The sequence below is a fragment of the Pogona vitticeps genome, chromosome 6 (assembly GCF_051106095.1).
Source record: "Pogona vitticeps strain Pit_001003342236 chromosome 6, PviZW2.1, whole genome shotgun sequence".
Lineage (NCBI taxonomy): Eukaryota > Metazoa > Chordata > Lepidosauria > Squamata > Agamidae > Pogona > Pogona vitticeps.
Window position 1 is genome coordinate 66,563,440 of NC_135788.1, and position 27,999 is coordinate 66,591,438.

A 27,999-nucleotide genomic window follows, 5' to 3' on the forward strand; every position below is an offset into this window, starting at 1 on the left:
GAAGCCCAAGGGGAGAATGACGGTTCAATCACCCCCAAAGATAACATCTTTTGTATCTCTTGTTCAATTTGGATAGCATGATTACCAATTGCTCTATATGGGCTAGACCATATGGGCTGGGCATTGTTCTCAGTAGTTATCACATGACTGATCAATTTGGTGTAACCTGGTTTATCTGAAAACACATCTTGGTATTGTTCTAAAATTTGAAACAACCTTTCTTTCTGATCCACGGTACCTGTTAAAACAAGATTATCAGACCATGTACCTGCATCTTGCAATTCAGATAACATATCAATAGGTTCATTTGCAGCATGAAAATATTCAGCATGACATTGGAAAACCATTGCAGATCTATCTTTGTACAGTTTCAAACTATTGACATGGTAAAGAACAGGTTTCTTATTAGAATCCAACATTTTGACAAGATAATTGACATTTCCCAATTTTTGTACAATTTCACCTGGACCTTCCCAGACAACTTCTAACTTAGAAGGTCTGAGTGGGTTCAGAACAAGTACCAAATCACCCACAGAAAATTCCCTGTGTCTGGATCTCTTATCGTGGAAGAACTTCTGACTTGCTTGAGCGTCCATCAAATTGTCTCTGGCCAACTCCTGGACAGCCAAGAGTTTCTCTTGAAGTTTTCTAACAAAATCAGCAACTGGTACAGTACTACTTTTAACCACACCTTCCCAATCGGATTTCAGGAAGTCCAATGGTCCTTGTAGATTTCTTCCAAACACCACCTCACTTGGAGAAAAGCCACCTAGTGAAGAATGAGCTGAGCTACGGTAAGCAAACAAAGCAAAAGGCAATAGCTCATCCCAAATGTTTCCATATTCTTGGGTCAAAGTTTTAATCATCCTAAGCAAAGTTTGTTGACCTCTTTCCACCATACCATGAGATTGAGGATGATGGGCCGTGCTAAAACTGATGGTTATTCCACTTATCTCGCAGATCTTACGCATAAGTTCACTTGTAAAGGCTCCTGCTTGATCACAAATTATTTTGGATGGTACTCCAATACGCGAGCACAAGTCCACGATGATTCTAGCTATGGTGGTAGCTGTCAGGTTGCTAATAGCGTAAGCCTCGATCCACCTACTGGCAGAACAGATGAAAGAAATGATGTATTTCTTCTTAGATTTAGTAGGAACAAAAGGTCCTAGCACATCCATTTGCAAACACTGGAACACTTGGTCAGGAATTTCCATAATCTGCATTTCGGCCTTTACCTTGTCAGTTTGATGGCCTGTGCGTTGGCAATAGTCACAAGAACTGACATAGTCCTTTACAGTTTTTGAAATACCAGGCCAGTAAAAATGTTGAGAAATTCTCTTTAGGGTTTTTTGTATTCCCTGGTGCCCACTACTCGGATGGTCATGAGCCATTTCTAGTATTCTCAGTCTATATTCAGTAGGCACGACTAACTGTTGAACAGGTTGGGCATCCAAGTTGGATTTGGGGAAATATTCTCTGTACAAAAGTCCATTTTCTCCCCACAGGAAACTAACTTGCTGATGCACAGGGCGTTCAGCATAGTTGTCTGCTTGTGACCTCAAAGAAGCTAGAGAGGGATCATTAAGTTGCTTCAGTCTAAAGTCCTCTGATCCCTTAGGTATCACCTCCTCCATTTTAGTTTCAGTTGTAGCTGCATTATCAGGTTCGGTCACAAGAGGCTGCTGTTGGGTAAGGTCTCCATCTGAGCTATCCTCAGTGGATTCCTGCTCCCGTTCAGGATTATGCATCTCCCTACTTTGAGAACGCGTAACTACCGACATTGAAGTTGCATTTTGACTCTGCATGTGATCCAAAAAAGCAAGATCATTTCCAAGAAGAAAATCAGGTTTTCCCTCATGGGTTAAAATATGTTTTGCACCTGACCAGCACTTATAGGAAATTTTGACATAAGCTAGAGGAATGGAACGCTGATCAGTCTCTATAGATCCATAAGTTTTTACTGGACACCTCAGGTTATTCAAGATTAAGGTGGGGTCTAGAAAATGTTTGCTTATCGAAGAAATGTCGGCACCCGAGTCACGAAAAGCACTTAAAGCCATATCACCTCCAGGTGTGTGAAGAAAAACCACCTCAGAAAATGTGCGGGTTGCCCAGTCCCTTTGCGCAGTTGGTACTATGCAATCAGGATCCATAACAGAAAACCTCTCTCCTGATGCAGTCTCTTTTACAATTTCTGAGGAAATTGAAGCAATTTGTAAGTCCAAAACTCTAGGCACATATTGGTTTACTGCTGCCTGCATTCCACTGGCTTGCGAAGGGGTTACAGTTAAGTTAACTCCTTCATGACTCTGTGAAGGCACAATGCTTGACTGGTGAGGCACAGAAACTGCATTACTGGCAGCTGGCACTTGCTGAGTTCCCGCTGGCACAGAACTTACATACGCCATCTTGGGTGTGCCTGCTTTAGATCTGCGTGGAGCTGGCACAGGTGTTTTCCTAGCTGGCTCCTTAACTTGGCTAGCTGGCACATTCAACTTTGGGCAATCTCGTCGCAGATGAGAGCCACCACATTCAAAACATTTAAGAGGCGTTTTACTCTGGCTAGGAGCTAGACTCCTGCGTTGCTCAAATGAACTTTGCCTGGGCTCTTGAGGAAAAGACTTTCTAAATTCAGGCTGACTCTGTCTCTTAGGCGCTACTGGTGCAGTCTTTGGCCTAACAGCAGGTTCATGCGTTTTAAAGGAGAGAATTTCATCAGTCTTTAAAGCAAGGGTTTGCAAGTCTTTGTATCCTCTCTCCAACAAAGTACTCCTTATTTCTGAAGGCACTAAATTAAGAAAATGCTCCATGTACAACACAGTTCTTAAATCCTCAAAAGTACTGGCGCCCAAGGAGCTCAACCACTGATCACCTAGATGTTCTATTTTGTCAGCTAGTGCAGAATAACACTCATTAGGCTGTTTTTTCAGTTTTCTAAAGTTCTGCCTCAGTATTTCCGAAGTGAAACCAAATTTTCTCTTTACCACCTCTTTAAAAGTAGGCCAGTCAGGGTCCTCATCAGATAATTTGGCTACCAAGTTGGCAAGTTGCCCAGAACACTGAGTACGCAGTAGCTTGAGGTGCCAGGCCTCCGGTATCTTAAGATCTCGACACGCTTGTTCAAATATCGATAAAAATGATAAGATATCATCGCCATCATGGTAGTAAGGTAGATTGCTTCTATCAACACTGGCTATTGAGTTCTTAAACTCCTCTTTTTCCTTCAGCTCATTAACCAAACGCTCCACCTTTGCCTCTCTGTACTGCTTCAATAACTCATCAGCCATGCTCTGATTACGAATAGTTTGAGTGTGACAAGCAACAAAATCAGCAAACATCATTGCTAACTTATCCACTGGTGATAAACTCTTGTTAGGATCAGGGCGCTCAGCACCGGCTGCTGCTGCTGCTGCTGCTCCTGCTGTCCCATCAGAAATGCCTCTGCCTGGCACTCCCCTCCCTACTGGAGTGCTGGCACCCGCCATTTCCTCTGCCTGATCCATCTGTTGCAACTTAGTCCAAGTCTGATCTGAATCAGATCTAAGTAGATCCTGGACGTCCTGTGCTGGGAGTTTAGCCATTATATTTCCCTCTTGTAACTCCCTTCTCAGTTGTGAAGAATCATAAGTAATCCTTTGCTTAGCTCCACTTGGAGTCAAGACGTCGTGCTCAAGAGCCTCCAAAAGCTCTTGGTGCCAGGGCTTCGTATCTGTACTAACCAAAGGCAGCTTAGCAGATGCACTACCAATCTTAACTTTCCTCTGAGTCACAAACAGCTCTCCAGGCAATTCCAAAAATTCTTCTCCTGCTAATTGTTGCTCCATATAAGCCGCAACTAATGCAAACGCCAATCCGACCCAAAAGGAAAAATCTCTCCCTGCCCATGTAGCCGAAACTGTAGGGCGAGAGCAAAGCCATAAAACACTCTGGCAGGAACAGCCCTAAACTGGAGCTTCAGAAGGGCGACCGTTTACTTGCATGAAAATGCCCACTCATTAAACAGCCCAATTACATAAACAAAGTATTAGTTCTTACAGACTTGGCTTAAAGCTAAGTCTTTCCATTAAGACCCTTAGCTTAAAAGAAAAATGCAATTTGGCTATTTTATAGATCTTCAAAGTAAATAGCGTAGAAGAAACCCCTTTGCCAAAGCTTGGAAGTTTCCTCTGTGAAAAGCACATGCATCGAGATGCTTGCTGCTTTCAACTTAAGCCAAAGTAAACACAATAAATCAAAGCCCGTGTTTCATGACACCGCTGCCAAACATGTTAGCAGCCCCGTATCTCCAAGAAGATTTATGGGGGTGCCGGAAATTGGGACGAGTACGAAAACCAGACAAACCTCTAACTGCTGAGCAGAGCCACTTGAAACTCAGCCGGGTTCTGTCTAAATTTTCTTCCTCAGAGGCCAATCTCCTTATTAAGAAAGCAACACACACAGACACATACTCATAACAATCTGGCTCTATAACTTAGGGTAGCAAATACACGTGGCCAATTAGACATTCAGCCCGTCTGTGCAAGGACTAACACCTGCAGTTTCAAACATTACTGCTTTATTGAAAAGATTTGCTTTAGAAAAGATTTCAGTTGATAGTAAAATAGTTTAGTAGGTACATTTTCATTCAAGACCAACGGAACACTCCACTCCCCCCACTCCAGCTGAAAAAATAAAGAAATGAAACTATGCTAACTAATATAAAGGATAACATAGTCCATCTCACGTGTCTTGGGTCTTCAAAGGCTGATGCTAGATGAAAACCAGTCCATGGTAGGAAAGATAGTCCATTTAGGGAAAAGCACGTGTCTGCCCCTTTCTCAGGCAAACTCCATCTTTCTTCTTCTTCTCCTCACTCTTCTTCTTCCCAGAATGCCTCCTGGGTCTTGTTGTCCCGCCTAACTTTCTCATGGAGCTTCAGTTGTTATCATTCTTTGTGGCAGAATTATTTTGACTACGAAAGTCTCTGCTCTCTACTCAGCTTAGCAACGAGATAACCAGAGAGCGAAGCTTCTCTGAAACAGCATGTAAAACTTTCCTACTACAGAACAGACTTCAAATCAAAATGGATGCTATTGGGACAATCTTAGGACTACATATCCCATTCTAATACACATAAAAACACAAATCATCACAAATGGCATTATCCAGTTACCAATGTTTAAATAAAATTCAGGTGCCAGTACAGTGGTGCCCTGCTTAACGATTATCTCGTTTAATGATGAAATCGCTTCACGATGTGTTTTGTGATCGCTATTGCGATCGCAAAACAATGATTGAATGGTTTTTTTCATTTCATAATGATCGGTTCCCTGCTTTGGGAACCGATTTTTTGCTTTATGACGATCACAAAACAGCTGATCGTCAAGTTTCAAAATGACCGCCCACTGTTCAAAAAGGCTCTCCGTTGTGCTTAGGATGGATTCCTCACATTACAGGCACCAGAAAATGGCCACCCTATGGAGGATCTTCGCTAGACGCTGAGGTATTTCACCCATTGGAACGCATTGAGCGGTTTTCAATGTGTTTCAATGGGCTTTTTACTTTCGCTTGACGACTATTTCGTTCTACAGCGATTTCGCTGGAATGGATTAACATCGTCAAGCGAGGCACCACTGTACTAGTGACTGATGTGTGTGTAGTGGGAGTGGTGAAGATATCATTTTCATTCTTTGCTTCAAATAACTAATGTCTTGGATGTGTCTGCATGGAGCTTTCAGGAACTGGAATGCAACCCAAAGTCTCCTCTATGAACACTGTCAACCAGTCTTTGAAAGATCTATATTCCCTGAAATAAAACAAACGAGGCCTTACAGCTAAATGAATGAACAATTACAAATGGAATGCTAGGGAAGTTAATTTGATTAGTGATGGCAGATACAGAAAGAGACCGTTGTTAGTGTCCTCTATAGATGTTTTCTGCCACAGCCAACTAAGCCCATAATGATGGGTGGGTGGAGGTAAATATATACTGGAATATGAAATGCTTTATTTTATTTTTCTAGGTTGGGTTAAATGCGGCTATAAAGGAATCAGAAAGAATGGCTGAAACTCAGATCCCGGTAAGAGAAGATGTCTCAATGAACATTTTGCCTCATAACTGTATTTAAGCAAACATGGTTAATCTCAAAGCCAGATAAATAAGTCCAGAAATGTTCCTGCAAGAACATTAAGCAGGATTCAAAACAACAACTTCTTATTGTTATATTAAGAGGCCAACATTAAAAAGAAAAATAGCAAGGGGGGGAATGGAAATGGGGCTCCAAAAAGGAAATTTCTTATCTCTACAATATTATGTCGTCAAGTTGATTTTGACTTGATGTCAGAATCAACTTGATGGCCCTTGCCAGAATTTTCTGTACATAGAGTAATCAGAAGTAGGGTATCATTTCCTTCTTCTCTGGGTGCCCTGGGACAGTGCATTTTGCCCAAGACTATAGAGGCTAAAGTCAGCAAGACTAAACTCAGCAGTGGCCAGAGGATTGGAAAAGATCAGTCTACATTCCATTCCCAAAGAACAGCAGTGCCAAAGAATGCTCCAACTACTGTAAACTTGCACTCATTTCACATGCTAGCAAGGTTATGCTCAAAATCCTGGAAGGTAGGCTTCAGCAGTATGTGGACCGAGAACTCCCAGAAGTACAAGCTGAATTTCGAAGGGGCAGAGGAACTAGAGACCAAATTGCTAACATTCGCTGGATAATGGAGAAAGCCAGAGAGTTCCAGAAAAACATCTACTTCTGCTTCATTGACTACGCAAAAGCCTTTGACTGTGTGAACCACAGCAAACTATGGCAAGGTCTTAAAGAAATGGGAATGCCTGACCACCTTATCTATCTCCTGAGAAATCTATATATAGGACAGGAAACAACACTTAGAACTGGATATGGAACAACTGATTGGTTCAAAATTGGGAAAGGAGTACGCCAAGGCTGTATATTGTCTCCCTGCTTATTTTATATGCAGAATACATCATGCGGAAGGCTGGACTGGAAGAAACCCAAGCCGGAATTAAGATTGCCGGAAGAAATATCAACAACCTCCGATATGCAGATGATACTGTGACAAACCCAGACCTACTGGGACCTGTCACACAGTTACACTAAGCTGCCACCAACCATTCCCTTCAAGAAGTCACACAGACCAGGGATGGATTTTTAAACAATAAAAAGAATAAGGTTTATTTAAATACAAACAGGGTAAATAAAACAATCAGGTGAATAACATAAAGTAACGTGGCTTATTCTCACTCATACAAGCATACAGTTTGGTTCACCCAGAACCCTTAACGTGTAGCACAGACCCTGAACCTATCAGTTCTGGCTAACCAACAGACACCTGAACCTATCAGGTTGGTACTCTGACACACAGTAGTACCCTGTCTGACACACAGACTCCCACAACAGCTTCTTCTTCCCAGCTGCTGCTTCGTCACACCCCAGTGTCTCACAGTGTCTCCCAGCTTCTCCCTCACCACACAGGCATCACATATTTATACAGTACAGCCCCTCCTCCTGATGTCCCGCCTTCCACTCCCCATAGGATGGAACTTTCCCTCCAAACCCATGACAGACAGGTAACATCAGTGCTGTTATGTAACACCTCCCCTCTTTATAAGTTGTTTTGTAGGGGGAAAGCTAAGGTGCTTTTCACCAAAAAACAACCTGTATAAAATACACAACAACAGTTATACATTCCATATTATACTTACTCATACTTACATTCTAAGTTAACCATAGCAATTAAGCATTTAAACATTTACCATATACATTACATCAATTTACCTTTATTCATACAAACCAAATTCAAAACCAGGTACATTTTACTTTTTGTCATCACTATATACACATAGTCCATGTTTCTTTCGCCGTCTTCAATCTTCAGGTCTTCTTGATAAGGCGTCAGCAACACAGTTCACTGACCCTCTGACCACCTTCACTTCAAAGTCATAGTCCTGTAGGTTTAAAGCCCACCTCATAAGTTTGCTATTGTGGGTTTTCATTGTCTTTAACCATTGCAATGGTGAATGGTCAGTACACAGAATAAAATGTCTTCCCCAGATGTAAGGCTTGGCCTTCTGGATCGCGTAGACTATGGCCAAACACTCCTTCTCCACGGTTGCCAAATGTCTCTCACCTTTTTGAAGTTTCCTACTCAGGTAGGACACTGGATGCTGGTCACCATTCTCATCCTCCTGGCACAGAACTGCTCCTACCCCGCTGTTAGACGCATCGGTGTAGATGATGAACTCCCGGTCGAAGTCTGGAGCACGCAGGACAGGATAGTTGATTAACGCCTCCTTCAACCTCTGGAACGCCTCCTCACAGTCGCTGGTCCACGGGATGCGGTCATCAGCCGTCTTCCTCGTCAGATCGGTCAGCGGAGCCGCCATCTCGCTAAACCTCGGGATGAACTTTCTGTAGTAGCCCACCAACCCAAGAAATGATTTGACTTTTTTCTTGGTGTTGGGTCTAGGCCAATCACGAACAGCTTCTATTTTGGCCTCCAGGGGTTTTATCATTCCTCCCCCTACCATGTGACCCAAGTATTTTATTTCTGGGCTACCCAGCTGACACTTGCTGGCCTTTACTGTTAGCCCTGCTGCACTTAACCTCTGCAGCACTAACTCCAGGTGTATCAGGTGATCTTCCCAGGTATTACTGAAGATCCCTATGTCGTCAATGTAGGCCACTGTAAAGTCACTGAGCCCTGCCAAGGTCTGGTCCATCAGCCTTTGGAATGTGGCTGGTGCATTTCTGAGACCAAAGCTCAGGACTCGAAACTCATAGAGACCAAAAGGGCTGCAAAAGGCAGTCTTTTCTTGATCCCTGGGATCAATTCTTAATTGCCAATATCCCTTTACCAGGTCCAATGATGAGATGAACCGACAACCCCCTATGGTTTCAATCAGGTTGTCTAGCCTGGGCATTGGGTAGGCATCAGGAGTGGTTACACGGTTTAATTTCCTGTAATCGACACAAAACCTAATGCTCCCATCAGGCTTGTCCACAAGGACTATCGGAGAGGACCAAGGACTAGAAGAGGGGACGATTATGTTCTCCCTCAGCATCTCGTCCAGCTCCTTCCGCACCTTGTCCCTATAGGGTCCCGTTACTCGGTATGGGGATACTGCCTGCGGGGGTGCATCCCCTGTGTGGATCCGATGCATCACTCCCTTCACTATCCCCGGCTTGTTGGAAAACACCTGCTGATATTTACTAAGCAGCATTTTTAGTTCTTGCTGCTGGTCTTGGGTGAGTGCAGGACTGATCTTTACCTCCTCTGGGTTGTATTTTACTTCCCCTCTACCCTCCCAGAAGGGTAACTCAGCTTCCTCACTCTCAGCTGCTTTTATCGCGAATAAAACCCTCTGTTCCCCTCTGTAGTAGGGTTTTAGGGCATTCACATGAACCACCCTCCTTGCTTGGTTCTCCTCCTGCTCTATAAGGTAGTTCAGGTCTGACATCTTGGAAATGACCCTATATGGTCCTGCCCATTTGAGCTGCAGTTTATTCTCTCTGCAGGGCCTAAGCCAAAGCACTTCCTCCCCTGGGTCAAAGTGCCTCTCTCTAGCTTTGTGGTCATACCATGTTTTCTGTCTGACCTTCTGAGCTTGCAGGTTTTCTGCTGCCAGCTCTAGATTTCTCCTTAGGTCATTCATCAAGGTGTCTATGTATGTCACAACGTCTTGTGGGTCATCCTGGGTGATCTGCTCCCAATCTTGCTTGATCAAATCAAGGGGCCCTTTCACGCCTAAGTGTGCAGCAAACATGTCAGAGTGACCCCTTTTTAAGATCATGGGGCGATACTTTTCAGGCACCACTAGCTGACTTCTGATCCCATCTCCCCCTTTTGAGATATTCCTCAGGGTCTCTCTATATAAAATCCCCTTTTCCTCCAGAAATCTCACTGGGGTTTCAGGTGTTAGCTGGGCGTCAGTCACCTGTTCACAACACTTTTGGAGAGTGGCGTCTGCCTTTTGCTCCTGTCCAAATCTGCTGTCTGTGGTTAAGGTTTTCACCACAGCTTCTGAACTCCCCTCTGCTTCCGTCTCTGGCTCATCATTACCCCCCTGAACTGTCCCTGTGGTGGCTTGTGAGCGTGTAATCACTAGCACCCGTTTCACATGTTCAGCCAGGTCATTTCCCACGAGCACGGCTGCTGGCAGAGTCGATAAAATCGCTAGCCTCCAAACTCCCCTCCAGCCTTGAAAGTTGACAGGTACCTCTGCTACTGGCAGAGAGATTACCTGCCCCTCAATCCCTGCCACCTTCATGCTCTCATTTGGGATTATAAACTCCCTAGGAATAATATCTGGATGGCACAGGGTTACCTGGGAACAAGTGTCCCGCAGCCCCCTATACTGACGGTCAAGTATTCCTACGTCCACCCCTGCTGTCTCAAACAACTGAGAATCTGTTTTCACCAGCAAGCAGCGTTTTACTTCCACAAGAGGACCATTTTCCTCAGCCTGATCAGCAGAGGTAGCTGTTCCAGACTGAGTAGCCATGGCAACAGGCTCCCTCTGTGACACTGAGCCTTGCTCTTTCTGGACACAGAACACAGCTTTTGGCTTGGTCCCACTAGAATTCTGAGGCACCATTCCTTTTAGCTGCTTTAATTTCTCACACTCTGAGATTAGATGACCCTTTCCCTGACAGAAATAGCGTTTTCTGGTGTATTTTGATTCTCTCTCATCTTGTTTTGGTTTTCCCTCCAAAATCTGAGGTCTTAGTTTCATGTCTGAGGGCTTCCCTTCACCATGGGCCCCTCCCCCTTGCTGGCTTTTCCCTGGTCCCTGAGAGTACTTGCTGTAGGTTTCTTTGGGTTTACCTACAGATTTCCCCTCACCCAAGGGCTTTCTTATTTGGGAAATAAAATCTGCAATCTCTGCGGCTGCTGCCACAGATTTCGGTTTCCTTTCCCTCACCTGGAATTTCAATTCCCCCTGCAGGACTGAATAGAACTGTTCCAGTGCTATCAAGTCTTTAAGCTGCTCATAGGTCTCTGTTCCCTCCTGCGATAGCCATTTCTCAAGCAGCCTCACCAATTGGGCCCCCACTTGGGTAAAAGTCTGTTCTGGTTTTTTTGTGAGGGACCTGAATCTTTGTCTCAGCTGCTCTGCATTTATCCCATGTCTGGCAAACACCAGTTTTTTTAAACTCTGCAAAATCTTTCATCAGTTCCTCAGGCATCTCGGCATAAACCTCAGCCAGGCTACCACTGATTAAAGATCGCATGATGGTCATCTTCTCAGTTTCCCTCACTGAGAAGTCCACAAACGCTCTTTCCACTAAGGAAAAGAACACCTCAGGACAATCTCCCTTGTGGTACACAGGGAATTTCTTCAGGTCAGCCTTAGACAATTGGCCTCCCTCAGAATCCCTATTATTATTATTGTTCTGGTTCATCATTTCCAGTCTTCTTAATTCAAACGCCATTCTTTCTTTTTCCAGAGCAATTTTCTCTCTCTCTCTCTCTAATTCAAATTGCCGCTGTTTCTCTCTTTCCCTTTCCTCCATTTCCCTCACCCTCAGTTCATGCTGTTGGGCTAGGAGTATTATTCTAAGTTCTGGGTTCTGCTCTCCTGTGCTGTCACCTTGCACTGAGCCAAATTCATCCTCAGAACCTTGGTCAATCTGGGGGTCTTTCACTTCACTCATGTCTGCTACTTGGCTTCGAGTCAAGGGCATAATCCCCCCTCAGAACAGGCTACTTTAAAAAGTCAAGCCTCAGAATAAAACGACCACTTTTTTCCTTCTTGCCTCAGAACCAGCTCTCCCTAGAGATTGCTGCTGTTCTTCAGCACTACTTGCAACAGTATCGAGTCAGAGCCTACCCCCCTCTGCTGGGCCTCTCAGCTGGCAAGCTAGCTCGCTGTTGCTACGCAGTTTTGCCTCAGCTTTTTCCCGCCAAAACTAGGCTGCCTCAGAGCACCTTAATCTAAGTCTCCCCAGTTGGCACGTTCTTCCACTAGTGCACCTCCCCGTGAGGTACACCTAGAAGATTACCTACGCGCCTCAGACTGTCCCTGACTAGACCCCCCTTGCTCTGGGCACACTTGCCAAGGCTTTTCTGGACCACTGGACAACTGGACCAGTCGTATCCCACACGCTGGACACCAATCAATGTGACAAACCCAGACCTACTGGGATATGTCACACAGTTACACTAAGCTGCCACCAACCATTCCCTTCAAGAAGTCACACAGACCAGGGATGGATTTTTAAACAATAAAAAGAATAAGGTTTATTTAAATACAAACAGGGTAAATAAAACAATCAGGTGAATAACATAAAGTAACGTGGCTTATTCTCACTCATACAAGCATACAGTTTGGTTCACCCAGAACCCTTAACGTGTAGCACAGACCCTGAACCTATCAGTTCTGGCTAACCAACAGACACCTGAACCTATCAGGTTGGTACTCTGACACACAGTAGTACCCTGTCTGACACACAGACTCCCACAACAGCTTCTTCTTCCCAGCTGCTGCTTCGTCACACCCCAGTGTCTCACAGTGTCTCCCAGCTTCTCCCTCACCACACAGGCATCACATATTTATACAGTACAGCCCCTCCTCCTGATGTCCCGCCTTCCACTCCCCATAGGATGGAACTTTCCCTCCAAACCCATGACAGACAGGTAACATCAGTGCTGTTATGTAACAGATACCACTCTGATGGCAGAAAGCGAGGAGGAATTAAAGAACCTCTTAATGAGGGTGAAAGAGGAGAGCACAAAAATGGTCTGAAACTCAACATCAAAAAAACTAAGATCATGCCCACTGGTCACATCATTTCGTGGCAAATAGAAGGGGAAGATATGGAGGCAGTGACACATTTTACTTTCTTGAGCTCCATAATCACTGCAGATGGTGACAGCAGCCACAAAATCAAAAGACACCTGCTTCTTGGGAGGAAAGTGATGACAAACCTAGACAGCATCTTAAAAGCAGAGACATCACTTTGCCGACAAAGGGCTGCATAGTCAAAGCTACGTATGGTTTTTCCAGTAGTGATGTATGGAAGTGAGAGCTGGACCATAAAGAAGGCTGACTGCCGAAGAATGGATGCTTTTCAATTGTGGTTCTGGAGGAGACTCTTGAGTGTTCCCTGGAGTGCAAAGAAAACAAATCTATCCATTTTGAAAGAAATCAACCCCGAGTGCTCACTGGAAGGACAGATCCTGAAGTTGAGGCTTCAGTACTTTGGCCATCTCATGAGAAGAGAAGACTCCCTGGAAAAGACCCTGATGTTGGGAAAGTGTGAAGGCAAGAGGAGAAGGGGATGACATAGGACGAGATGGCTGGACCATGTCATCAAAGCTACCAACATGAATTTGACCAAACTCTGGGAGTCGGACATGACTTAACGACTAAACAACAACAACAACACAGAGGCTATCTTTTCTTCTGGGACAGTGGGGAATAGAACTCCCAAATTCTCTCTGATATCCTATTTACTCTCCCTGGTATCCTATTCACTATGCTACCCAAGCAGCTTCTCTCTCTCTAGCTGGCACTTTTGCCAATCAATGTATATCATTGGGGATTGGACAGGTTGTAGCCCTTTAGAGGTTGTCAGATTGCAACTCCCCTCAGCATGGCCAATGGTAAAAGATTATGGCAGTTGCAGTCTAGTGACCTCTGGAGGGTCACTAGTTGCCCCTCCCAATGGTACACAACAGTGAGATACGTAGGTCAACAATTTGACTCGATAGAAAGCAGATTCCCATGTTCCAAAATTCCTGTTACACTTTTACACACCAGTATTCACCAATTCCTTTAAACTGAGGTGTGAACAGAGCAGATTGTGTTGGATGAGTCTGATTGAAGTCTGTTGTATTGATGCACTGTATTGTGTGTTTGCAATGCAAATATTTTTGCTGTTTGCAAAAGAACTATGATATTGTTTCTTTCCACGTTATTGCTGTGAAGCTGGTCATAGAAGTGAAAATTCAGTCTACTAATTAGCCCCTGGGTTAATGCTAAGCAATTATGTCAAAGCAATAAACATTATGTTTTAAATAAGCACTTTCAGTTTAGATGTAGAAACATTATAAAAAATACCTGCATTAACTTCTCTGTTAATTATTACTACAAATTAGTTGCATAGGGAAGGCACACATGATTAATATAGTAGAATTATATATTATTAAGTTCCCAGTGAGTGGGTGAACTGCTGTGGAAGAAGCTAGAGGAAGGGTCAGTGTGTCTAAAATGTGGTGTGTTTGAAGTTAAGGCAACTGTAAAGTAAAGCTACTTAAAAATACAAACTGAAAAGGAAAGGAAGTGTCTTTACCCTACTTACAGAAAGGTTGAGACATACATATGCCAGAGAGTAAAGAAATACTGTGCTTTTTACTTATTTATAGTATGAGCTTCTCCCTTTCAGACTGGCTTGCCTTCCTTTCATAAGCCCTGTTCACTTCAAAGGATTCTCATAATGTAGAAAGTCATCACTCAGTCTCAGGCTGATAGCAGCTGACATCTCATATGTCAGGGTTTCTAAAATCCATGGCAGCTCATGGGGCTTTGAAAATCCATCCCTCTGGTTAAATCTGCATCAGCAGGGAAGTTAGTCTTCCATTTTTTTCTACAAGTTGCTTCTTCAAAATCACTTGTAAGTAGTTTTCTTTTAATCATGTTATGTGGCTTTAAATGTTCCACTCCATAGTGCTAGAGGAGGTGTCTGAAGTCAGCAGATGGATTATGTCATATAGTATTTTGGTACGGTAGCTGAGTACTTAGGGTTGGCTTCTACCCAGAATGATGGTGGTAATGGTGATGATTATGATGTTATACCTATGAGAACATATAGTTTTAACCTTGTGTAAATTGTCCAGGGTAGTGCAGTTTACAAACAAACAAACAAACAAACAAACAAACAAATAAATAAATAAATAAATAAATAAATAAGATGCTTCACTTTTTATTGTATCAGTGTGTTTTAGAGAGCTCCCAGTCGTATGACTGTTTTGGTTTTTCTTTTACAGATTATTACAGCAAATATACAGGTTTCATTTTTTTTTGTTGGAAATTTTAATGGAAGATGATCCGTGTTTTCATGTTCTCATAAATCCTTTTCCAATATAGTAAAATGAACCCATGGCTGATGGACTGGTCATTTTAAAAATAAAAGTAAATTATATACTGTATGCACAGTTTGTTTAAAAAGATATTGCAGTTGGTCAGTTTCAGTATGTATAATAAAAACAAAACAAAAACATAAGTCTTGAAGACTGATCTATTTATTGCAGTGTACATTTTGAGGATTCTGATCCAGTCTTTCTGACTCACGGAGCACAACACTTCATTCATAGGTTTATATGCACACTATACAGGGGTACAGGGACAAGGACAGAGTGAAATAGAGACCTGTGTCTTTTTTCTTCTTCTTAAGAGACAGTATCCATTCAATGAAGCAAAAAGAGTGATGCCCAAGAACAATGTCAAATCCAAGAGAGAAAGGGGTAATTGCTGTATTGTCACTTAATGCTGCCAAGTGAAACCACTGACATTAGTGAGTTCCCTTTCATGATGAACAATCATACTTCCCTTTCACAAACGTTGTGAGACGAGTTCCTGAACAATCATAGACTTAAAACAGACTATACAACATGAATGCAGAAACACTGCTAGAAATGTAGAAACTCTGCCCCAACATGTGCTTTTGGGGCAGCAGTATAGTTCCCAACAACATCAGAGACTCATTTACTTGTTCTTCTCCCAATGTGTTATATGGTATCATCACTCAGAAATACCCCTCTGCATTCTACATTATACAAACAGAACAGTCTAGCAAGAGGATAAATTGATACATATCAGACATCGGAAAGGGTAATGCACAAAAGCCAGTGTCAACAAATTTCTACAGTATACTCTGTCAGTGATCTTGAAGTGATCATTACAGAGAATTTTAGTGTTAAAGTTGAATTTTGGAGGGACATTTCAAATTTATCCATCTATTTGTCTATCCATCCATCTATGTGTCCATCTGTCTGTCAGAATGACTCTGGATGCTGGAATAAGCAACTGCTCAAAAGACTGAGTACATGTACCATGGACCTACAGTATCTGTAAATATACATGTGAATGGCTAACTTCTGTAAAGATTCATGATGGATGCACACAATACACCTAGCCACATCCAAATCCCAACTAATGAACTAACCGACCAAACAAGAACTTTATACTATGTGGTTAGGTCATGCCTTCTGTATGCAAGACATTTCCATTAGAATTATTTTTTCCTTGTGTACAGAAAAATCCATTTTGCTTATTAAATCATTCAGTTTAATATCTGAAAAGCCTAACTCAATGGTAGCATTTCTTATCAGGTAGATGATAATATATATTTATTCACTTTACTAACTTTGTTAAGGTGTTAGCTGATAATGTTTCACAGTCTATGTGCATTTGTTTATCAGGTAGGAAAAGCATGGGACGTGGTGGCGCTGCGGGCTAAACCGCAGAAGCCTGTGCTGCAGGGTCAGAAGACCAAGCAGTTGTAAGATCGAATCCACGTGATGGAGTGAGCGCCCGTCACTTGTCCCAGCTCCTGCCAACCTAGCGGTTCGAAAGCATGCAAATGCAAGTAGATAAATAGGGACCACCTCGGTGGGAAGGTAACAGCGTTCCGTGTCTAAGTCGCACTGGCCATGTGACCACAGAAGATTGTCTTCGGACAAAACGCTGGCTCTATGGCTTGGAAACGGGGATGAGCACCGCCCCCTAGAGTCGAACACGACTGGACAAAAATTGTCAAGGGGAACCTTTACCTTTACCTTTACCTTTAGGAAAAGCAGTCATCATTACCATGTCCCACCTACCACATATCGACTTTTAAATCTGTGTGCTGAGAAAGTGATGTATGACCCATATGAACTAATAACCTTTCTTCTGCTTTTAGGAAACCATGCATGGGCTATCAGGCATATGCTCACTTCCTTTTCTGAAGGACTTGTGTAAAAATATTGAAAAGTATGTACTATTTGCTTCGTTTTTTAAACATGTCTCTAAATGACTCTACAATATGTTTTACTTTGCAATAGAAAAAGACGTCCTGTGCAGAAGTGTTACTTGACATGATAGATTCCACCCACCACCGACCCATCGAGAAAAGCTTAATGTTCAACGACAGGGTTGGTTCTACTGTTAGGCAGAGTAAGACATCCATGCAAGTAACAGAATGTGGGAGTTGCGAAAGATCCGTAATGTGTTTGTTATTTAATTTGCTATTATTGCATTTTATTGTTAGAATAAAAAGAAGCACTTGAGGAATTTCTTGCCAAAATATTTTGCTGTTGTTTTGGGCACCATGAATGTTCACTTGGGTGGGTAGGTGGGAGACTGTCTCCTACTTGGCATTTGGCAATAAAATGTGGTCCTCTGGCCCTGCACAGCAATTTCTCCTGGCAAAAAGGGGTCATCAGGGAGTTTTAGTCCCTTTACCTCCATCGCACATGCTGCTCCTTTCCCCTTTCCACAACATCCTCTGGCACTGATGCAGGAGCCTTGTGGCGCAGTGGTTAGACTGCTATACTGTGCTCATGACCCAGGATTCAATCCCAAGTGGTTGGCTCAATGTCAACTCAGCCTTCTTTCCTTCCAAGTTAGGTAAAAGGAGTACCCAGCTCATTGGGGGGGGGGTGTAGCCTGCATAATTAACTTGTAAACCACCCAGAGGGTGCTTTAAGCACTATGAGGCAGTATATAAGCAGCACACTTTGCTTTTTTTTTTCCTTTACATGACTGGGCTTACCTTCACAAAGGTGCAAGACTAACCATTTATTGCTTTTTCATGTCCCCCATAATCAGGCAGCAAATGGATACTTATTTAATTTATTTAGTTTGTGCTGCCAGGAGAGGTGTATTATGAGTTTCCTGCCTCAGGACCTACACTAACTGTAATAGCCTTGGCTATTGTGTTAATTTTATAGGATGGTGCTATTTTTTGGTATGACTCTAGGGAAAATATGTCTTGGGCCACCCGCAGTCATTGTGGCCATCCTGGCTGGTGGACTATGGGATGTTTGGCTCCAAATGGTAACTTTTTGAAAGCTGTGTTGCACCATATTTACAATGAAGTCATGGCTGGGCAGTTATTGCTACCAAGCCATCCACAGTTCAGGTGGCAGGTGATGGTAATGGTAAACTAGTGAGGAAAGAGAAGCATGGACACTTGCCTTCCATAAGTGATAATGGAGTCACTTTTTAAGAAAATGCAGTAAAATTAAAAGAAATCATGTAAATGATTTTGTTCAGATACCTTTCCAGGATCTGCATATATATGCATAAACTAGCTATTAAAATGTCATTAATCCTACTGTATTATTAAATGGACTTCATTGAAAGTTGTTCAGCAACTTTGTAAAATTCATTACTTTAAAAAGAAAAACAGGAACGGCATGCTTTTCCTTCCTCCTGTACAAATTTCAGTAGTTTAAATAATTTCAATATCCATTCACTTGGAATTGCTCAGATAAACATATACAGAATTTTACAGTTAGCCACTTCTTGGGTGTGCAGATAGAATCCAAAAACAATACATGATGTTTGAAGTCTATTGACTCCTTTGCAAAAAAATTAAGCAGTACCTTTTGAAATTAACAGAATAAATTTCTTGACACTAGCCATGACTATTTAGAAGCCATGATCCAGGCTTTCCTGGAGGTGGCTTTTTTTGTCTGGTGACTCCATGAGGCTAGGCAGCATGGCAGCTACCCTCTTGGCCTGATGGTTGTCTTCCCAGCCTCCCCTGAGGTCATGCAGGCATGTTTAGCCAATCAGAGGTGGTGAGAGGTGAACCGGAGAGGTAGGATTTTCAATTCAGTCTGTCTGTCAGGTATAAATTGAGGTGCAATCTCTGCTACTGGCCTTTCTGCCCAGAGCTTTTCCCCACCCACCACTTCTTCTGTGTTCAGTAAAATGGTTATCGGTCAATCTGCCTTTTGTCACAGCTTTGTTGAGAGTGTTTTTTGGAGCATGAGGATGGATCTAGGTGTAGAAGAGGAACCCCACAAAGGTGGCATTCTCTCAAGGTGGTTTCCCTTCAAGGGGGTGGGACAGAGAGGCCATGCACACACCCAGCTTGGGGGTTATTACACACTCCCATCCGCTGATGATAGATGAGGCCATTCCAGACCTGTTACCTTGCTTACCATCACTTGGCAGTCAAGTCAGCTGGTGCAGGGTCCATCTTCCACGTTAGAGTTAAGGTTCATTTGCAGCTCTAACCAATAAAGTTGTGGTAAGTTTATGCCAAAAGATGGTTCTGTGTGTGTGCGCGTGCTTGTGTGTGCACCCCAATCCCCAGAGCCATTAGCCTTACCCAACAAGCTTATGGTTGCTTACGATTCTATTGATCTAAATATGACTTGATATGTCAGTAGTCCCTATGTTTTGCTGTGAAAATAGGGTTGCAAGAAGATTACTGGTCTATTACGACAAAAATCTAGCATATGTTTATATCCCATCCATCTGCATCTATAATTTTGTATATGCCGGGAGCTCCTTTGCTTGTTTTCTTCTTAATTTTCTTGGTGCTCCATGTACCACCATTCCAGCATACATCCACTGGTTCCTCTTCAATAGTATAACTTTATGCCTGCAATAGTGCAGTCCTGTCTTGTTTTCTTTATTTGGAACAGGGTGACCATCTAGTCAGCTACATTAGAGGCACAGGAATATCCCACTCATCTGCCTTTAGAATAAATACAAATGTAAATGCAGCATAAATGTACTGCCATTTGTTCCCACCATGCTGACATTAATAAGCTTTTAAATCACATAGCTAGTGTTCACTTTGTGACCCAGATCCTGTCTTCTATTAGAAGCTGGAAATGCTTTGATATTCCTTACATTCAGGTTATAAATATACAGCATGTGTGGATGTATTGTGGAAATGTCACTGCAAGATTTGTATAATGCCATGTTTTGCTATCTCCAAGTATATCCAAGATGCCAATGCCTACAACTGACAGAATGATTTAGATCTATGTACTAATTTAAGGTGTTTGTAATGATGATCATAAAAGATAAAGAAAAATAATGGATATGTTATAAAAAGAACAAGAGATGAAAAACTGATAAAAATATTGATTATAATATCTCTGAACATGCAAACATAGACTTTTACAACTCTTCTAACTCACACTAAACCATTTATGACTCTTGCTGTTGAAACCAGCAGAGGAAAACCAAATGACCAAAAAAAACCCCCCTCAAAATGAAATCCCATTTCAGATGAATGATACTGTGTCAGTCAGAGATTTGCATAATACCATTCGTGATGCTAAATTTTAGAGCTTGCTAGTAAAAAGCAACCAAGAAAAAGTGTGTGAAATTTTTGTGTTTGTGTAAACTAAGGGATGAAGCAGGATTCTTGGGAAATGAAGTCATGTGTCAGTCGTTAAAATGGTTAATCAATTTCTCTCTTCTTAAAAGTCAAAGTTCGAATGCCTTTATAAAAGTCATGTTTCTTTTCTTTCATGTATTTTGCACTCCAATCTTTCAGGAATGCAAAATACAGAGAATTGTGACAATCTCATGTAGGCTAAAATGTGACTGAGGCCCACAGACCATGCAGAGCCATCTAATACGTGTTTATTCAGAAATCCAGTAACTTCAGTAAGGTTAACTAGACTTCATTAAAAGTGGATGGCTGTTTCCCACCATTTTTCCTGAGGTGTGAAAATAGTATGAGCTTTTAATTAAGACCATTGAAGCATAGATATGAATTTCACATCTTTTGCAAATAATGTTTTCCTAGCCCATTAGCTCATTTGCTCATGAGCTTAGACTGATGTGTAAATAGAATAGCATTTATTTGTCATCCTTTCATTACACTATTCCTCCAGGGAGCTCAAAGTAGGATACATGGCTTTTCACAATGACCCTTTTGAGTATCATCCCATGGTGATCCTATGAATTAATGACCTCCCTAAAAAAGCCTTATTATAAGCAAATTAAAGGCAATGGCTTTCTTTATTAAGTCAGGCTATCTTGTATTAGATCTTTCTCTTTTCCTACTAACTGCATTTATCCCACTGGTTCTAAAGCTGTAGTAGAAGGCAAGGATATGTCCTGGGGGCGGGGAGTCATTTTACTTATGGGAATGGGTGGGTAATTATTTTCAGTTATTTTGGGACATAGAAAATGGTGCAATTATGTTTACACGAGTGCGTATACAATATGTCACAAGTGGCAATATAGACAGAGACAAGAAGTTTGAGTTCCTATTGTGTGCTTTCTTTCTCCTTTCTGCTGTACAGTGTCTTTAACTTATAGCTCCTCTCACATTCATCTTCCTCTTTTCCAAGGTCAAATACAATTACCACATGGTTAGAAACAGTGCTTCTTTGAGTGCTGAAATATAGCTGTTTATCATAATGAATGGTTTCAATCAGCTCCAAATTTTGCATTCTATCAAGATGTCTTTTGTGATTGGTCATTGAAAGGTAAACACAGGTTGGGAGATTTTGCAAGTCCATTTGCTCAAGCTTGTATCTGAGGAAGTTATGTTGTTGGGGGGAAAACAGGTTATAAACTTCTGAACATGAGCTGAGTGTCTTGTTCAGCTTATTCAGCTCTGCAACAGGAAGTAACAGAAACTCTCTTCTTTTGCCCAAATATCTAGTTTCCTTCAATATACCATCTCTTTCCTTTTAAAAAAAAGGTATTTTAAAATTATTTCAAGCACCAACTTTCATGTATGAGAGAATGTCAGGATTTTTTTGTTCTATACCTTCCTTCCTTCCTTCCTTCCTTCCTTCCTTCCTTCCTTCCTTCCTTCCTTCCTTCCTTCCTTCCTTCCTTCCTTCCTTTAAAAAAAAAAGTAATGTCTTGTTTGACCCTGGAATGAGTACATGTAAATATGAATTAGGAAAGGTTGGCATGTGTAAAGATCCTTGACCAATTAATTCATTTCAGATATGTGTAAATGAAGTTTGAAATGTTCCTTTCTTGACATTGACCATGCTGGCTGGTGGATTCTGGGAGCTGGAGTTTCAATTCCTTACAATGACCAATAAAGAATTTTTTAAACTCCTGGACCAAAGATCTTTTTATTTTAATACAAACTGCTATTACAGCCAGAACATAAGCATAGAATTTGAAACAATAAAGCATACAGAAGAACAGGGGTGGGCAATTAATTTCTATAGGGGGCCACATGAAAAATCTGAACTGTGTTCGGGGGTGGGTATTAATAGGCCCCCAATTTGTGGATAGTAATAGGCCCCCACTGGGTGAGGCCCTATGGTGAATGAACTACAAGGCTGACATAGTTAACTCCCTAAACTTTTTAGGGAGTTAACTATGTGAGTGTTGTAATTCGTTCACCGTGGGCGACGGGAGGAAAAAAACCTGATACTGAACTAACTCACCTGTCCTCCGTTCCCCCGCAGCCTTCCTCGCCGACTGTCTTCTATCCCGTGCAGGCGATGTGATGCGTCACCACATCGCCTGCACAAGGATCACTTCCGGCCTCTTCAGCCGCAGGCTCCATAGCCTGCAGCTCAAGTGTAACAGTCAAAACTTGCGAGATCCTAGGGTTTTGCTTCTCACAAGTTTTGCTTACTACCATGCTGGGTGACCAGAGCCAGAGCTCCAGCTCACTCAGCAGCGACGGGCGGGCCAGACTGGAGCAGCTCTCGGGCCATATGTGGCCACCGGGCCACACTTTGTTCAGGTCTGCAGTAGAATGATAAATTGAACTTAACTCTTCATAGAACTTTCAACAAAAATAACTTGTGTACTGTGTTTGTTCTTGTCCTTCCCAGAGTTATCAAGTCTAAGTTACCTTATAAAGACTTTGATGGAGATAAATTCAGTACTTCCCCGGTAAGTAAAGTCATATGATAGCAACATACCAGAGTCCCTTCTAGCATCTATAAGGCCCCTTCTTCTTTTAAAAACCAAACTAATATAGAAAAGCTTGTTCTTTATGGTCCTGAAATAGTGTTTGCTTTATGGCAAAGAAAAAATATATTCTTTTATAGTCTTTCTGGAGATTTGGTCATGACATTTCTTCACCCTGAGAAACAAATTGCTCTCTCAGAGAGTGTTGTGTTCATTGAATTATTAATAAAAGGTGAAGCAAAGATATCTGAAAGAATAATAAAATTTCTGGGGTGTCTTATTTCTGCATTAAAATGAGCAATGTGTCATTTTTTTCTAAAGATAGTTGTGAGGGAGATGGCAGTCTCTTTTCTCAATTTCTTTTAGTTAGATTTTTATTTTAGATGTTTACTACCTCGAAAAGGGGAAATAACTATGCAACATTCTATCTGTACTTTTTTTTACTGCTTAGAACTTAAGAGGATATTACTGGAGAGGCAGAGACTGTGATGATACAGAGTCCTCTGTACATCCCGGCAGGCGGTGAGAGTGTTCTGTTTCTTTTATTATAATGACCACTCCTTTTAAAATAAATCATGTCATATTGTGAAATAATTAAACCTTGAAAGCCTTTAATATTACAATACAATTCAAATTACCTTGATATATATGGGGTGGGAGAGGAATTTTTGTTCCATCTAATTCTCAGCCCCGCCGGGTGGGGCCCCACTCCCCTGTGCGTATGACTCAGCCCCCCCATGTGGGGTTCTGTTGTGACTGGAACCAAAGGGGCTGAAAACGATCACTGAGGGTGCATGGAGGAGGAAGAACACTGCACTTGCAGACGCATATATTAGAGCAAACTTTGTGGCAGGAGCTCATGTATGAATTTTCCATGAGGCTTTGTACAGTGAGGAGGTTTGCACAGCTGAAATTCAAATCATAAATATACTGTCTGGTACATTAACGTTTCTCAGTTTCTCTTTCACATTGTTCTTCTGCATTACAGAGAAACATCTAGTAATACAGTTTCTCACTTTCTCTTCCACAAACAGTTGCTCCTAAATTTTTTCTTAAAATGCTTGCCTATTTTAATACTACTTTTTACTCAAAAAGAGGTTAATTTAGCCAAGAGTAAAACTAGAGAAGCCTGTGCTGCATGGTCAGAAGACCAAGCAGTCGTAAGATCGAATCCACTCAAAAGAGTGAGCACCCGTCGCTTGTCCCAGCTCCCTCCAACCAGTTCGAAAGCATGCAAATGCAAGTAGATAAATAGAGACCACCTCGGTGGGAAGGTAACAGCATTCCATGTCTAAGTGACCATGGAAGATTGTTTTCGGACAAAAATGCTGGCTCTATGGCTTGGAAACGGGGATGAGCATCGCCCCCTAGAGTCAAACACGACTGGACAAAAATTGTCAAGGGGAACCTTTACCTTTTACCTAAAACTAGAATAAAAATACAGTTAAAACGTTTCTTAAAAAGACTTAGTAACAATAGAAGTTAAAGGGGTAGCAAAAGACACCGAATAAAACATTGGGAAGAACATTGAATAGAATTAAAGCATTTAAAGATATTTTTATGATATATGAGGTAGATTTATTGAATTTCTGTTAATAAGAGGAAGAGGCAAAATCCCAATACAAGGATCAATGCAGTTCTGGAAAGGCGGACAATGAGAAGAAGAGTTCTCCAGAAGGTCCCAATGTTGGTGGGGAGCACGATTATTTTAGTTTGTATCTTGTATTTTATAAAAAATTTTAAAATAAAAGAATTAAAGCATTTAGTCAATAGCTTGCCTTAAAAGGAAGACCATTACCCTTTTGTAACCATTAGACATTCTTGGAGTGATCTTATTTTGGTAGCAGTTTCAAAGTCTGAGAACAGCTATTGAAAAATCCACCTTCTTGGTCCTAGCTAGATGCATTTTGAAAGTATGTTTACCAAGTCTGATGTACAGGACTATAAACTTCTCAAGTTTTTACTTGTTCTTAGATTCTTTAATTTGGTTATGGTGCTTTATCTTCCAGACCAAATTGACATGGCCTTCCACCACATTCTTGTAACTGTGTAACTCTTGACAGAGCAAGGCTAGATTAGGGCAGTAGTTCTCAAACTGAGGTCTCCAGATGTTCTTGGACTGCAATTCCCAGAAGCCTTCACTACTTGCTGTGCTGGCCAGGATTTCTAGATGTTGCAGTCCAAAAACATCTGAGGACCCCCACTTTGCGAATCATTTGATTAGGGGATTTGGCAGCAATCTAGAAGAACAGCTGTTCACCATAGATACTCTATTGCTTTTACACCTTATGCTTCTCTTTCACAATTTTTTGCCATTGCCCAGAGATTATCAGTATAGGGCCACCATATAGTTTTATTTCCCTGTCATTTTTTGCAAAATGAGCTAGAATACAGGCATCTTCTGTCAGTGGGATCAAACTGATTTTCTTTGATCTATAAGAGAGTAAACAGTCCCAGGGAATGTAAATGTTTAGTAAATATGTAAGCTATATATTTTACAATGACTTGGAAATTTGAAGAAACCTGGATGGTGAAGGACTAATGCATACACAGTATGGACTGGTGTAGCAGGTTGTGGTTTCTTCAATACCACCTCTATATCCTCCCTGGAAAGAAAACAGGACGCACTGCTATGCTGACCACACTGACAGAAAACCTTTGGCTCTCTGCAGTCTGGGAAAGGAGTACTTTTGTTCTCTTCTCCCTGGCATTGCGAGACCACTTCATCTCTGTTTATGTTTACAAAGATTTGGAACAAAATATTTTACATTACTATTTGCCTTGCTGATTTAAAACAAACTGCCTACTGCCTGCTTAGTCAATATCTGTGAACTATTCTTAATTTCTTTCTGTTTTTAGCCCTGATAACTGGGATGCCAAGAAGGATTCCAACTGTAATGGTATATGGGTGAGTTGTTCAAGGTTATACTTTAACATTTTGTTCCATTATCTTATCTCCCTACTTTGAAATGAATCTAGCAGTTTTTACTGTATGGACTCTTGAAAGAGTAGGCTTTCCCAGGTCCCAGATGACAAAACCATTAGTGCCTCAACAAACATAACACCATCAGTTCTATCACATCTGACGCTTGCAGATAATGAAACAGTTGGAAAGTCATCCCAGAACATGGAAATATGTTAGATTTATTATCATGTGTCCTTTGCAGACAATAAACATCTGTGGACATTCCCCATCCGCAAAGTAGAAGGCAGCTATACCTCATTTTGAAGATTCTCTAAATCATTTGGGCCCAATCTTGCCCCTATAGTAGGTTGAGTTAGCAGAGCCAACAGTGTATGATATTTCTTAGGGCTGCTGGGCATTTTAACCCAATACCATCAAGAGCTCTAAGCTTACCAATAACTCTTTGACCAATTCCAATTACACTTCTTTGCCATAAAAGTGTAAGAAGCTTTAACAGAAGGTGTAGAGTCATCCCCCCCCCTTCCTCCTCTTCTGTATGGTTGTAGAGGTCCAAGCGACCTATTCCTACTGCACCCACCTCCATGTCTATAGGACAGTCTCCATTTTTTTAAAGGGCTGGCTTCAAGCAAAGCAGGGCCATGACAAGCTAAAGGTCGATTGTTTTACTATGGATATGCTTCTCTGCCTCAGTGTTCACATGTTGAGGAGCTCGATCTTTGATTTTGATGCTTCTCAAGACAGAGCCATAATTTTGTGTCCTGGTTTTCTAGTTGGTATCTCCAACTTCAGATCAATTACAAGCGGCTACATTATTTTGAGGCACTGTCTCTCCCACCGCTTCGCAGAGCCTTCACTGAACTTAGATTTCAGCAGATGCCCCTCTGCATATCTCGAAGGGAGATACAAAAGAATTCCAGTTACGGAACACAAATGTGTATTCGGCTGCAACCAGATAGAAGACATAATTCACTATTTATTGTTCTGCCACCTCTATAAGGACCCCAGAGAAAGATTTTTGTTACTTATTATCCAGTCATTCCTTAATTGCATAGCATGGAATTAGTATTAAGATTGCTTCCGTTACATATGCTGTAGCACTATTTGCATTGGCAGCCAAGAAGCTGAGGTCTGGTTTTCTCAAGGACCATAATGCCGTTTAATTTAATGGTCCATAGTATAGTTGGATATGCTCAAAGAAGGATACATTTTAAAACATTTAGTTCTAAAATGTATGTTTTTAAAACCTGGATTTTCTTTTTATATCATACATTGCATATTGTAAAGTCCTATCACCATAAAGTTTTGACTGACAGTCTCCTGTGAAGAATTTTTGATAAAATTCTCTTTTGCATTTGGAGCAAAAACCACTAACCTCTGTGAAAGATGAAGCTGAAATTAGTTACATGACAAATAATCCCAGCTTTTATTAATTTTTATTTTTTTGCACTTAGAGCCAATGACTGCTTTTGCCTCAAAGGGCTTCATATGCTAAAAACATTTTTCAAGCTTCTAACAGCATTGCTGAATCTATATGTCAGTGTTGACAAAAGTAAAAGGGAAAAAGAAAATCTTAAAAATGAAAAATACTGCATTTTCATGAGATTCATTTCCAGGTGAGAACATATATAGGGGACATATATTTGCACAAAAGTGGATTTTGATCCATAAACATTCACACTGATATATACCATGTTTCCCTGAAAATAAGACAGGGTCTTATATTAATTTTTGCTCCAAAAAAGGCATTAGGGCTTATTTTCAGGGGGTGTTTTATTTTTTCCCCATGTACAACAATCTACATTTATTCAAATACAGTCATGTCATCTTCTTCTGGTTGCTGCACAGAGGTGGAAGGCGGGGTTTCACTTAACTGGGGCTTATTTTGGGGGTAGGGCTTATATTACAAGCACCCTGAAAAATCCTACTAGGGCTTATTTTCAGGTTAGGTCTTATTTTCAGGGAAAACAGGGTGTCTATTAATCTTTAAAATGTTATAGCATTATGCCCCCCTTTTTTTCCCATATTTCCCTTCCTTTTCCTTTTGCCAAGAGGCTGAAATGGACTAGCGTGGCTAGATCTTTGTATATCATCCATGGGAGAGTAGCAGCTAGTAAATTTCTTTTGTGTGACATTTGCATGGAGGTGGTGCATACTGTATTTTGACAAATTAATTGTTCTGGTCAAAATAGCTGTGCAGAACAGGGAGCCG

General features: G+C 41.5%; 1 protein-coding gene across 3 annotated transcripts in view; it reads left to right on the plus strand.

Moving 5' to 3' along the window:
- Positions 1-27,999, plus strand: part of AOAH (acyloxyacyl hydrolase) — a 196,849-nt gene that overhangs the window by 93,852 nt on the left and 74,998 nt on the right. For all 3 annotated transcript variants that reach the window (XM_073003781.2, XM_020788153.3, XM_073003782.2), the window contains exons 6-10: positions 6,006-6,062; positions 16,914-16,984; positions 22,786-22,846; positions 23,316-23,386; positions 25,724-25,772. In XM_073003781.2, the coding sequence (XP_072859882.2) occupies positions 6,006-6,062; positions 16,914-16,984; positions 22,786-22,846; positions 23,316-23,386; positions 25,724-25,772 (309 nt within the window). The remainder of the gene's footprint in view (positions 1-6,005; positions 6,063-16,913; positions 16,985-22,785; positions 22,847-23,315; positions 23,387-25,723; positions 25,773-27,999) is intronic.